A 13,361-nucleotide genomic window follows, 5' to 3' on the forward strand; every position below is an offset into this window, starting at 1 on the left:
TACAACATACTTCATGGAAACTACAAATGAATTATAGTTATTTTTTTAAATTGTGTATAAATTAAGCACTAACAACTGTGGGACTTTTCCATTTGTCAAACTGGTCCTAATAAAGAATTCAATAATGTCCTTTGTCAAAAATCTCATAGTCCTTGTAAAGAGCTTGTTGTTTGAACATGGATTTGCTGGATGAAAAAGCCTTTGAATTCAAAGCTGTCCCAAGTTTTCGCTGCATGTGAACAACTGCCCTGTTCATTAGCTTCTCTGTGGGTAAAATCAAATATGGCCTTATATTCCAGATGGTCATTTAACTTGTAACTGTTGACTTGGGCTATAAAGCTCTTTAGAGAGCAGACAAGCAATTCATATTATCACCAATGTTATAAGTCACCACTGAAGTTGATATTATTTGAAGACAAAGTGACATATTTGTTTTGACCACAGATTTACAATCTCTTTGAATGTCAGTAATACATTTGAAGGACATTAAGTACCGTATTTTTACAATGTTTTTATGTAGGAAAAGCGCAAAATACAAATACAGAGAGAAAGTCGAAGATTGGAACTGGTGAAAGAGAAGAATCGTCTTCAAGAGCAATTGGTATTACTCATTTTATTTCATGATATATTTAGTGGAAAGTTTTGTATTGATTGTTCCATATGTAATTGCAAGCCTATATGTCATCTGTGTCTGAATATGTGTTTAATAAGTTTATTTTAATTTCATGCTGGGTTTTTTGGTGATATTTTGTGCCTACATTCTTTAATTTAATGTTTTGATGCCTCAGAGAGAACACTTACTCAGTATTATAATTTGGTGACCATATTGTAGATTGCAAGTTTGAGGAGTAACAGTATTAATCTGCTGAGTGAGGAAGAAATCGCACAACTTAGCCAAAGTAACAAAGATAATTTGGAGAAACTTGAGGAAATTGTTGCAAGGTAGTTAATGTAAAAATGTAAAATTGAATACAAGATATTAAATATGTGTTTTATATATCTGGATTTTGATTGGTGTAAATCGAGCTACCTAGAATTAAGAACATTTGCATTACATGTGATTAAGATTTTAACAGAATCAGAGAGGTTGAGCTTCACAATCCAAAACATCAGGTAGATTTTTTAGAAGTGTTCCAGTTGCTTTGTGTCCGCATCTAGAAGATAATTTGTATTTTGTCATGCCCGTATGATTGGAGATTCAGGGGCATATAGTATTTAGTCTGTCCATCTGTATGTATGTCTGCAAAAACATAACTTTTGAACACTTTTTTGACATGTGTATTCCTTGTGACAAGACCTTTTGGTACCAGAATTTTGGAGTATGACCTATTTTTGTAAAAACTTTAACTTTGGTCATAATTTTTGAACACTTAGTACTTGGTGACATGTGTATTCCTAGTGACAAGACCTTTTGGTACCAGAATTTTTTAACTCATGGCCTTCACTTTAGAGTATGACCTATTTTTGTAAAACTTTAACTTCGGTCATAACTTTTGAACATTTAATACTAGGGCTTTCATATTTTTGGTTTACATTACGAAAGGATCAAATATTGACTACAGCTTCTACAACCTTGAATGCCTCTAAATTTATGTTACATGATGACTACATGAACATGTCCTTGACATTTTATTGCCAGCCAGAACTGTATGAAAATTATATTTCACCATAGTCAGAAAAAAAACTTGAAATTATTTACTGCTTGTGACTTTGGTCCACTCTAATTACATCTTGTATTTATGGTATTATTGCTGATTGCAGTACATGTCCTTGACATTTCCCCACTTTGATATTTCCATGGAAATGTACCGGTTAGTACCTGCCCATGTCTCAGTACACATGGTTCATGGGCTTCTTGTGTGAATATTTACTTTTCCAATGTTTTTGCCTTTGATATCTCTACAAATTGTAATGATAGCCTTTTTGTGTAAGGATCTTGATAAATATAGTACGTCTATTTTAATGGCTGGTAGAATGTAAATATTAAAAAAAAGATTTTTATTTTTGAAAATGCATGAGGATATGAACTGCAATGCTTCATGCTGGCATACTTTTCATGAAGCGCTGATATGCTTCATGTAATGTGCTGGTGTGAAGTGCATAGTTCATACTCTCATACATTTTCAAAAATAAAATTTATTTCTTAATAGACATCAGGGGTTTTTTTTGTATTTTTGTAACAACACAAGTATGCATTTGATTGGCCTGCAAGTGACATTGAGGTCATTGTAGCTTTGTTATTGCAATTATTGACCAATGGAAACCATTTTCTCGTTCAATATTCAGGCTGAAGTGGGAAGCAAATGAATCAAGACCACAAATTTAGATTTCTGCAATCATTTAATTTTTCATTCATGTATTAAAACTTCATTGATGTTGATGAAGTCAGTATGCTGAAGTAGCATTGAAGAACAATTTTCACCTGACTGTTTCACTCTTTCTGTGAATTTTGTCCTCCGATAGCTACTGTAGATTCCTAGGAATTTATTATCTCTCCAAAATACATGCAAGAACTCCTGATGAACAGACCACATGCAAGTTCATGTTTGTGCAATTGGACGTATATGAGTCATTTTGCCATATTAAGTACTCACGTTACAAAAGGAATCTACAGTTTTTCATCATATTGAACTTTAAGGTTCAGATTGTAGGTTAGGCCATGATATAAAGAAAAATGTGGAATCAAGTTAGGTGCAGCATATTATGTTTGTCAGAACTGTTGTATTTTTTGAGGGAGCATATAGTCGCTGTCATGTCCGTCCGAGCTCATATCTCCGAAACCTTTAATCACAAATTGATCATAATTGGTCACAAATATTCCTTGGGACAGGGACTTTTGGACCAAGATCATTTTTAAAAGGTCAAAGTCACTTTTATACTTTATATAAGGAAAGGGTTCCTTATTTCAACAGTTTTTTTTAACAGGAATCATATATCACACAAATAAGTAAAAGGCAAATGGCTTTCAGACAAAAGGCACTCAAGGTCAATTTGTAAAAGTCAAGGTCACTTAGAACATATACCTTATATATAAAAAAAACCCTTCATTTCAACAATATTTCAACAGTTATTGATCATTGTGTGAGTCATTTGTCATATGAAGTACCAGTTCAATGGTTAGATGCAGTCTTGGGAGCATCCATCAGTTTCACTGATATTGTTGTTTGAATATGAAATGGAACATTTGATAAATTCATGAAAATGTAATTCACGTCTGATTCTGTAGTAGTTCTTTTTCAACAGTCAGTAAACAGTATATCCTATGAAGACCCACATTCTTCAGTATAGCAAGAATAGTATTCATAATGAAGTGGCGTCATAACACAGTGATAATTATTAATAAATATAATATTGTGATGCATGTATAGACAATGATATAGTGATGTCATGTCAGGTTGAAGAGGGAACATGAATTGGTGAGACAGGAAACAGTTCAGGTGATTCTTGGAGAGCAGAAGTTACAAGTTGAACATCGTCTGCTGAAAAATGAACTGGATGAACTTAGTAAGGTGAGATGTGAAGGCCACTTTAATTTCTGAATGTTGACATGGACATGTGTAAGTGATAATAAGTCATGATAACAAAAAATAGTAAACTTCAATGTTCTCAATATAGAATACTTAATAAAATTTTAGCAACAAACTCTTTAGAATGAAAAAAGTAAACTCAAAAATGTGTACCTTTTGTCACAATGAGGAGGAAACAATAGAACATATACTATGGATATGTAATTGTGTTCAATCTTTTCCATGCTAATTGTCCCTTGTAACCCATGAAGGATTAATCATTTAAAAGGAGATTATTTTCTCCATTTAATTTCGATATCCAAATTATTCTTAACACCCTTCAAGTTAGTGTTTACATTTTGAGTAATTAAGCTTGACTTTTGACTGCTTCTTCTTGGAATGAAATTTCGTCCCACTAAATACCATAATTGAATTTGCACTTGGCACTCTGTAGGAAAAGATACTTCCCCCTGATTATAAACCATTGCTTACCTGGTAATTCCGTTAATCCTATTTAGTGAAATGCACCAGATATGTAACAATAGATCCTAATACTGTAGGTAATTCGTCAAGTTGTTTTTTTTTTTTTGTATTTGCATCTTTCAAACATTTCATTATTTTGGTGTTAAAATGTTTATAGTGCAGTGTTAACTTTTAAGAACACGGATTTCAATCTATTTGATTGTTTTTCAGCGGTTAGGAACCCAACATAGCAAGGCCACCAAAGACCCTGATCCATTCCATCAATTGTATGAACAAAGAAAAGGTTTGTCAGTCTCTTTTTTTCTTTTAAAAGCATGTAGGACTGCAAATTCAACATCTTTACTGATGACCAAGTTTCAGAACTTTAGGAATGTTTGTTTATTTGTGCAGCAGAAATGTGATTTAGTTTTGATCCTGTTGAAATAGTGTTGTTTTAGCATTTGCTTGTTCACCCGATGAATCCACCTGGTTGGATGTATTATTGCATTTATTCAGAATTCCAATTGTACCATATTCATTCTTCATTGTTATTGTAAACACAATTAAAATGAAATGAAAATCATATAGTTCCACTAAAAGTAAAATAAGCACTTTAGTACAAAATTTGAAAAGTAATTCTGATATCTTGTGAGAACTATAAGATATAGAATTCAAACCCTTTTAAACAAATCTTTTTAAACTGAACTGGGATGATTTCATCCAAGTATTTCACTGAAAAATATTTGTGGGAAAATAATTTAACAGATACAGGATTGTTTGTAAATATAGGGGCTGACCCTAACCAGGAACTCTAACCCTAACTGCAACCCTAATCAGTAACCCTTCAAGTCCCAATTTCACTGCTATAAATTTTTGTTTCATTGATTTGAATGACATATTTACTTTTCTGATGGAATTCGAGCAATATTTTTATGATTTACAGAGGAGAGGAAGAAAAGCAATTTGTCCGAGGGGGAGGAACCAGAAGTCCACCTACCCTTCAATCCATTTGACACGGAGTCCCTCCATCACAGTTCGGTCTCTGGATCACATTTGTTTCAGAGTCCAAACTCGCTGAACAACAACAACACGAAGCACTCATCAGAAATTCAGGTGTTTTTAGAGAGTCTTCGGGAATTTGGGGAGGATTTTCTGGTGTCCTGGTCTAATAGTCCTACCACCATGTCAGCAACCGATAGTACAAACACGGAGGGGGAAGATCTGGTGTTTAAAACTGTTGAAGGTACTGATAACCAGATTTTATAGCAAGGTCCTTAATTGGACAGTGATCATGCACATCAACAACATTCATCAACTCTGAATAAAGCTTTGTCTTGATTTAAGTTTTTTTGGGTTAATGTATCAGATGACTTGTGAAAAGGTCATAACAAAATACAAATAAAAGAGATTGAGTTTATGATATCTCATCATGGTCTCTTCTGACCTAAACTGTGATTAGATTCTGTCATCTATTTTAGCACATGCAACTGATGACCCTTGGATAGGTCTGAACTGGAGCCAGAGTAAATATGACACTCTCAGTGACCAGAGGTTCCGAGACCTGCACCGGAAACTGGTAGACCTTAAATCTGAATTCCAGAAACTCAACCATGAGGCCGGTGGACAACTTGTCTTTGTAAGTATAGTAATGTGATGAAAGGTTTATCATTCACAGGTACTTAAGGCTAGGAGTACCTGGTTGAGTGATCAGATAGTGAAGTAATGTGCAGTGTTTGATTTGTCTCTCTTTTGCTCCTCCTGTGGTCTGTGGACAAAACAGTTAGTTGCAATATTGACTATTTCATTCTGGGTTTTTTTTCTACAACATCAATGAATAGGTCCATTAGTACTGTAATAAACATAATCTGAACAAAGAGTGGGTCCATTAGTACTGTAATAAACACAATCTGGACAAACGTATGTGCTGTAGACCTTCTTATCAGTAGTTATTGCAATTATCATCTTATATAGTGTCATTGAAGCAGGAAAGAAAAACTTGAAAAATAAGATAATATCCACTATTTACAACATAACTACATGTGCTTGGTTTTCTTTTGAACACTCTACTTTTAAATACTGAGAGAGAAAAATTAAAGCAAATTGCTTGTAGTTAATATTGTTATAGCCTAAGCCTTTCTGTTTTGAATGTTTCATTTTCAGGTTATAAGTGTTGATAGAAAGATTTGTTTTGCCTTGTAGATATGATAAGCTTAATCTAAGCATTAAAATTCTCTATGTGTGCTCTCGGACATTTACACAGTGTCCTTCGGTGTGTAGAAGTGAATGTGGTCTGATACTGATTAAGTCCCTTGTTATATTTGGGCTTCCTGCAAGTATTAGGGTCCTGCACTAAGTAGGTTCCCTATAGTGATCAGCCTGTGTATGTGGGTCTGTCCATCCGTATACATGTAATTGCTTTTCTGGACTTTCAGCTATCTCAGCAGCTATTTTATGAAAGAAAATGTGTGTGTGTATATATATATATATATATATATATATATATATATATATATATATATATACTGTATATATATTTGGACCTTGAACTTTGCAAATTTCAGTGGTTTAACAGTTTTCTGGACTTTTTTTGGCTATCCCTGCAGCCAATGAATTGAAAATTTATTCATGAACACCAATGGGTTACAGATGAAGTTTGGGTCTCCTTTAAATAATGCCACAAAGCAGAGCCCTTTCATGATGCTGGCCATCACAATGATATCTAGTTAGATTTTATTACTATCATTAATGATATTTAGATATGAGGATAAGCAAGCATGTCTAATGTTTTCTTGCACTTTTGCACCTGTCATAGAAAAGACTGGAAAAAAACCCACAGATTTAAGTGGTATTTTATCAAGAGTTGCTAGAAGAAATGGGACAAGGCTTGCTCCTCTCTAGGCAACGCTCAAGACACCTGTAGCCAGAATTAAATATGATCAGATGTATGAAAACGTCCTTAGGAAGATGAATAGCGCAGTTTATCAAATTGTCATAGAAATCTTGCTGACTGGTTATAACAGTTATAGTACACTTTTCAAAACAAGACAAAAGATGTTTTAATGATTTGGTCTGCATAAATAGAGACCAAAGGTATTCTCCTTCTACTAAATTTATCATGATAATATCTGTGGGAAAATATGTTTATGTCATAGTTTGACAGTTTTTGCTGTCGATTGACATCTTTGCTGAATATTGACTATTATTTACACTGTAAGGTTATAGCCTTTATGTTTATCAGATGAGTTTTTTTAAACCAGAAGTTCTTTCGATGCATTATCTTGGTGTCTAATCTTTCTGTGTTTTGTAGAAGGAATTTGTTTCTATTCATTTATATTGCTTCTCCTTGTTAAAGCTGTACTGTAGGTGTTAAGAGAATGCTGTTTCAGCTGATTATAAGAAGGGATCAGTACTCAGATAAAATAACAGACAGCCATTGATATATTCATATACATGTAGTTGCATTGTTTAGATTTTGCCCAAATTTGGCATGTTTTTCTTGTAGTGGCAAGCTTCAGCATGGTTTGTGTGATTGGAAGGTTTGCAAACAATTAAACAGACAATGGCACTTCTTTGCCTTTAAAAAACACAATGGAAAATGGAATTAAAGTCTTTGCATACGTTATTGTAGGTATTGTGTCAAACATTTAATTTTAATGGGTAAAAGACCCAGTTGGCAAGATCATATTCAATAGCATTTTCATTAATCTCCCCTCACTTTCAACATTTCCTGTGAATGGACTTGCTAGACGGATCTGGTATGTACACTTGTAGGGGTTATATTTATTGGTTTTATTCTGATTAATTTCTTGAAATTTACATATCTGTTGGCAGAATCCGTTAGCAAAGGTATTCTTGTATGTGTGGTACTATGCACTTTTTGTTTGTTGTGTTCTAAAATTTATGCGAGTGCATTATTTCCTGGATTTAGAATTCGATAAATTGTAAGTCAATGATGCCAAAGCATCTCATTTTGAATAAATGAGAAGGAAGTTGGTTTCATTTATCCCAAAGAGACTTTGGGGTAGTTCATCTATCTATACACTATGTTTTGCAAAGCAACATTTTTAAGTACTGGTAATTTATTATTCAATAGATGGTAAAGTAGTTGGTCAGATGCTGTCACACAAAAGAATATGCATAGAATTTCTTTACTCTAGTTAAGTGCTGTGAATAATTGTAGAAGTTATATTAAGAAGACTCCCTATTATGGAAAATAAATAAAATGTATATGATTGATAGTGTTAGTAAATATTTTTATGTCTTCATTTGGATTGAGTGTTGAAAATTGTGATGAATGCATTTGAATTTCTTATATTTGGGTATTGGACATATTCAAATGATGAATGATTTTGTTATTTGAACATGCTTATGACAGTTTGTAAAGTCTTGCATGCTTGATTTGCTTATTGATTAAGTGTTTCTGATAGAGGCTAGTGATGAAAAGTGTTTAGATTGAGCTCTGTTATTGGAGACCTGAGAAATCTACCGTCATTACCATTGTGACCCTCTGTAAAGCCATAAGCAGAACTTGGTACTGAGAAGCTTGACAACTGAGGAATTGTGTATTATCATTTTTATTTACCCGCAGTGATATTTTTCAATCATTATTTGAAGATTTTGACATGACTTGTTCAGTTCTATACAAAAACTGATAGAGCTGTTCAGTCCTATATCACTGACAGCATTAATATCACTATGCATTTTACAAGAGTTTGATCAAATCTTGAAACTTTCTGGATTTCCTATCAAACCATTGGATTCCAAGCTACAGTAAACCCTTAAATGTGTTGGCATGAACTGAACATTAACAGCACAAACTGTCATACGTTTGCAATGAAATTATGCATGTCTCTTTGAATATATTGTTTCAATAAATGTTCAACAGTTACTCTTTCCTTCAGAAATGGAAAGTTTGGAGCCAGGTGTATGATATGAGAACAAGTCTTATCAAAATGAAAATACTTCAACCCCCCTTTTGAATAGAGTTTATTGAAACTAAAAGCCCATAATCCAATATTATGACCAAACAAGCATATTATTCAGTTAGATTCTTATCTCCCAAGTTCTGAATGGAATAGACTTGGTCGGATTCACATGAATGCAGCATTCTACAAAACAAAATAAGGTGTTTTATTATTTGGGGTACGATTCACGTCCAAGCTGGTGGCTATGAATGGCAATATTTTGATCTTTTTTCACTATAATTTCAAGAGATGTAGGTTAACTGTCAATAGGGTGTCACATTGCATAGGTTTATCTACATGTATAAGTTCAATAACCACATATGTTTGTAGTGAATGAAAATATTTTGGTTCGATATAGCCTTTAAAAAGCTAGAAGTGTTTTGCATTGATCCTTAATATGAAGCACCTTCATGACTGACATACAGAGTCATTGGAGAGAGACGTGATACTACTATGATTCTTGATTACCAAATGCAGGATTGTCTGAAGAGGGCTGATATATATTTGTTCTTTTGGATAAACTTTTGAAGCCTTGGCTTATCTTTGAACTGGACCCAGGCCAAAGACATTTTTGAAGTTGAGAAGTGACAATTTTACGTTGCAATCTTAGAAGAATTCATTGTAGATGGGTTTAAGTTAGGACAGTCACAGAATGATGGAAACTCAACGGTCAGAGTTGGATGTTAAGACAAAGAGGAAAAGTAAAATTCCAGTCAGGGTATTTAGATTTCTTTCATTTCTTAGTTATTTCAGTGTTAATTGTAATGTTGTTCAAAGAAAATATTGTACATCATGGTGATACAATGTATATTTCATTTTCCCCATAGCTAAAGAACTCGGTATGTAAAAAATATATAGAATCTGCACTTACATTGGGTGTTTTGTTGGGTTTTTTAACGTAAGGATTTTGATTTTGATTGCTTAGTATGATTTATTTCTTTATTACTTTTAATTTTGAAAATAAAATGTTGAATTCTGTTTGTTACAAGGAAAAATTAAGAGCTGAGTTTAGTAATGGTCCAAAGCAAGAAAGGCTTTGAGCTCTCATAACAGTTGAAAACAAGTTTTCATTGTATGATACTGGTAAGATTAGAGAATTTTATGACAAATGATAAAGAAAGATTTACACTGTTATCAAACAGATCTACATCCAAAATGGGTAGGGTAGTCATATCCCTTGCCATCATTACACCTTTAAGCAGCACTTGGCAATTAGTCCAAACTGTTACCTATTTGCAACCTGTTGTAACATCATAGGGTACATTGAAGGTTATAGGGTATGTTGAAGGTTATAGGGTATGTTGAAGGTTAATAGAAACAGTGTCAACCACCATGGATGTATCTTACCAAGATATCGCATCAGATTAGAACTCTCAAAAGACTGACTTGTCCATAGTCTTCTGTGTATTACTGTGTAATAACTTATCTGTAATTAAGCTTTTTCACACCTGAGATGAGATTGCATATGTGCCATCAGGCAAGTTTGATAAATGGGGAATTGATGTTCTTTTGGCCTGTGACATATGCTTTACATGTGGTTCCCAGTCTAAGACATCTTGTATACTTCAAGGTCTGTGTGTAGATCTATAGACATTGGAATTTTTACAGAAAGGTAGGCATAGAACTCTGTTTGGGGGCATTGAATGTTTTCATTTTGAATTACAGATTTTTGTACCCTGGCTTTTGCAAAAGGAATGGGACATTAGATCTCATTTGTCCATCAATCTGTCACAAATACAAATACTTTTTCAATGTTCATATTTGCCACATATAATCCTTGTAACCTTTTGATTGATACCAAAGTGAACTGACGCCCTCTGAGGCCAAAGCCGGGGAGTGCAATACTTTTTTCTTAGTCTCACTAACTCCTTAAATTGATCTGAAAATTTTCTGTCAAACTTTAACGTACATGTGTACTCGTATGTAAATTTTTATATTCATATTGTCGTTTTTGTTTTTTTACTGCTTGATGACAGTTTTTCTGACAAAGATAAACAGTTCTGTGATTTCCATGATTGGTCAGTTCATGATTGATGTCACTGACGTGATTTCTATGATTGGTCAGTTCATGATTGATGTCACTGACAAGTCTACAAAGTGCCTTCATCCTTGCTGATTTTTCTAATATATCACATTTATGGTAAAATGACATTTTTTTTTTCAAATATCCATGTCATTTACATAATGTTGGATGTTTTATTTGATCTAGTGTAATTGTTACAGTCGTTGCATGGAGTGTGAAATAGGAATAAGACATTATATGTAAAACTAGATGCCATGCCTTTAGGGTAGATGATCTGTAACTATATAGATTTCATAGCTGTTTTATTCAGAGGAAAATATAGGTTTGATGAGTTTACATTGTAATTCATGCATCTTTAAAGACCAACAAACATAAATAAGTAATTAGTGATTACCCTATTAAAAATGCAAAAATATGCATATTACCTTCCAATGGTAAAGGCTAAGCTTTGAGTGTGTCTTTATATATTTGTAATCTGAATTTTTTTCATCTCCTAATGAATGTATGTTTGGAATGATAGTGAAATATTTTTGATTTAGTAGAATTGTAGATTCAACACCTGCAATACATCACTTAATAGGACTACTATATAGTGGTAAGCCGTTTTAAGGTAACAAACAAAACTGGTCCTTTAGAATTGAAGTAATTCAAGAATGAAATAAGTGATCAGTTAAAATGCCCAAGTACCTGTCGTGAGCAGTAGATGCCTGATGTATCATAGGCAGGCAATAGTTGTCACGTTGCGCGGTATAGTGCACACTGACATTGAAGTAAACGGACAAAGCAGTGGCTCGGGAGTTTTGTAGCTTGACCAGTACTGGTCAGCATATGTAGATTTAATGGACTCAACTGATCTTGCAGGTTTACTTGAGTTTGTTGTCCGGAGTTGTACATGGCTTTGTTTGTTATGGGAAGTAATGTCTACCCTGCTCTGATTGCTTTGTGAAGTGTCAACAATCTGAAATTTATAACAACAATACTATACAATGGTGGCGAATACTCCATGCTTGAACGATTTAACCGAGGGAAGTAAAAATTTCAGACCTTCGCCTCTCCCATTCTGAGGTTCTTTGATTTCTCGCAAAGAAGCAACCGTTTTTGGACATTGATTGGGTTTCTTGGAATGGATTGTTAAATAAGATAATTTTGTGATAGAAATTTGAAACAAAGAGATGGCTTTATCAGTTTTGAAAGGATTGACCAAATTGAAGGTAACACTTTCACAGCTAAATCTCATGAATCCAATTTTATCTATTATTTGTGTGTTAAATTTCATCGGTTTCTTATCCTTACTTATTGAATAAGGATTATGTAGTGACATGTACTCAGCCAAAAAATATTATTTGAATTGATTTCGTTTCTATCATTTTCATATTTGAATTGTGCTATTTTCAATGTTAGCTCTCAGTTTTGTTTTGTTAGATTCAATTTTATTTATTAGTTTTTATGGAATTCGAAGATTTTAAAGCAGATGGTTGAAAGCCTTTTTTGTTGACCTACTTATGAAAAGCTAAACAAATAGTTCAATTCAGGATATAACATACTTTCATGATATCAAATAACAGGAGAAGAGAATGGGATTGCTTAGTTAAGTGGTGCGTAGCATGTGTATTACAGAACTGATTGAGGGTTTAATGGAAATTCTGGGCTTAAGAACTAGAGGGAGATGTGCTTGATTGGTTTACTTTAAATCTGATTTACATGTAAAATCAACATTAAACATGTACACTATTCCTGGAATGTAAGAGTTAGGGTCAAAGGTCACGCAGTGTGGCATGCCTGGTGACAGAAGATGTAGCACAATGAGAAACTGTAGCAGGGATAATGCAGTGTTCCTCTTTTGCAAGTAAAAAAAAATCCCTGGTTACACCCTAAAATGAAAAGTAGAATTCATTGCAACATATAGAAATCACAAAACTCTCTTTAGAAATTTGTTGTTTGTAGAAGATCCCTGCTTCGTCATGATACATACTATTGGGACGAGGAATATTTATGTATAAAATTTAATTATTAATTGCTTCATTTTGCTGTATCATCAGTTACTAGTTGCCATGTAAGTCACATGCAAGTTGTACCTTCTGTAACATAATGTGTGAAAGAGCCCACATAAAAATCTTAAAACCACTGAGCTTTCCAGAAAGGTAATGGTCTTTAAAATAATAAAGGGATACTGCTGACATTTATCCATTTGTGGTGCACTTTCCTTTTTAAATATTGTGACAATGTATAAAATAACAGTATTGTATTTGTATGAAAAGGGAAATGGCATTTAAAACAGAGATGAAATTATTGTCTCATAATTTAAGTACCTACTAATGTGTATGTACAATCATGTAAATGAGAGGGATATCTCAGATCTATACATTTGGATGCAATATCAATATTTTTTATAGTTGTTTGTGTCTA

At 33.4% G+C, this 13,361-nt stretch overlaps 1 protein-coding gene across 1 annotated transcript in view; it reads left to right on the plus strand.

Moving 5' to 3' along the window:
* Positions 1 to 13,361, plus strand: part of LOC125668691 (titin-like) — a 63,734-nt gene that overhangs the window by 34,332 nt on the left and 16,041 nt on the right. Inside the window, exons 8-13 of the mRNA XM_048903037.2 lie at positions 521 to 601; positions 833 to 942; positions 3,395 to 3,509; positions 4,200 to 4,272; positions 4,912 to 5,211; positions 5,447 to 5,604. Of these exons, the coding sequence (XP_048758994.2) occupies positions 521 to 601; positions 833 to 942; positions 3,395 to 3,509; positions 4,200 to 4,272; positions 4,912 to 5,211; positions 5,447 to 5,604 (837 nt within the window). The remainder of the gene's footprint in view (positions 1 to 520; positions 602 to 832; positions 943 to 3,394; positions 3,510 to 4,199; positions 4,273 to 4,911; positions 5,212 to 5,446; positions 5,605 to 13,361) is intronic.

The sequence above is a fragment of the Ostrea edulis genome, chromosome 4 (genome assembly GCF_947568905.1).
Source record: "Ostrea edulis chromosome 4, xbOstEdul1.1, whole genome shotgun sequence".
In the NCBI taxonomy this organism is placed as follows: domain Eukaryota; kingdom Metazoa; phylum Mollusca; class Bivalvia; order Ostreida; family Ostreidae; genus Ostrea; species Ostrea edulis.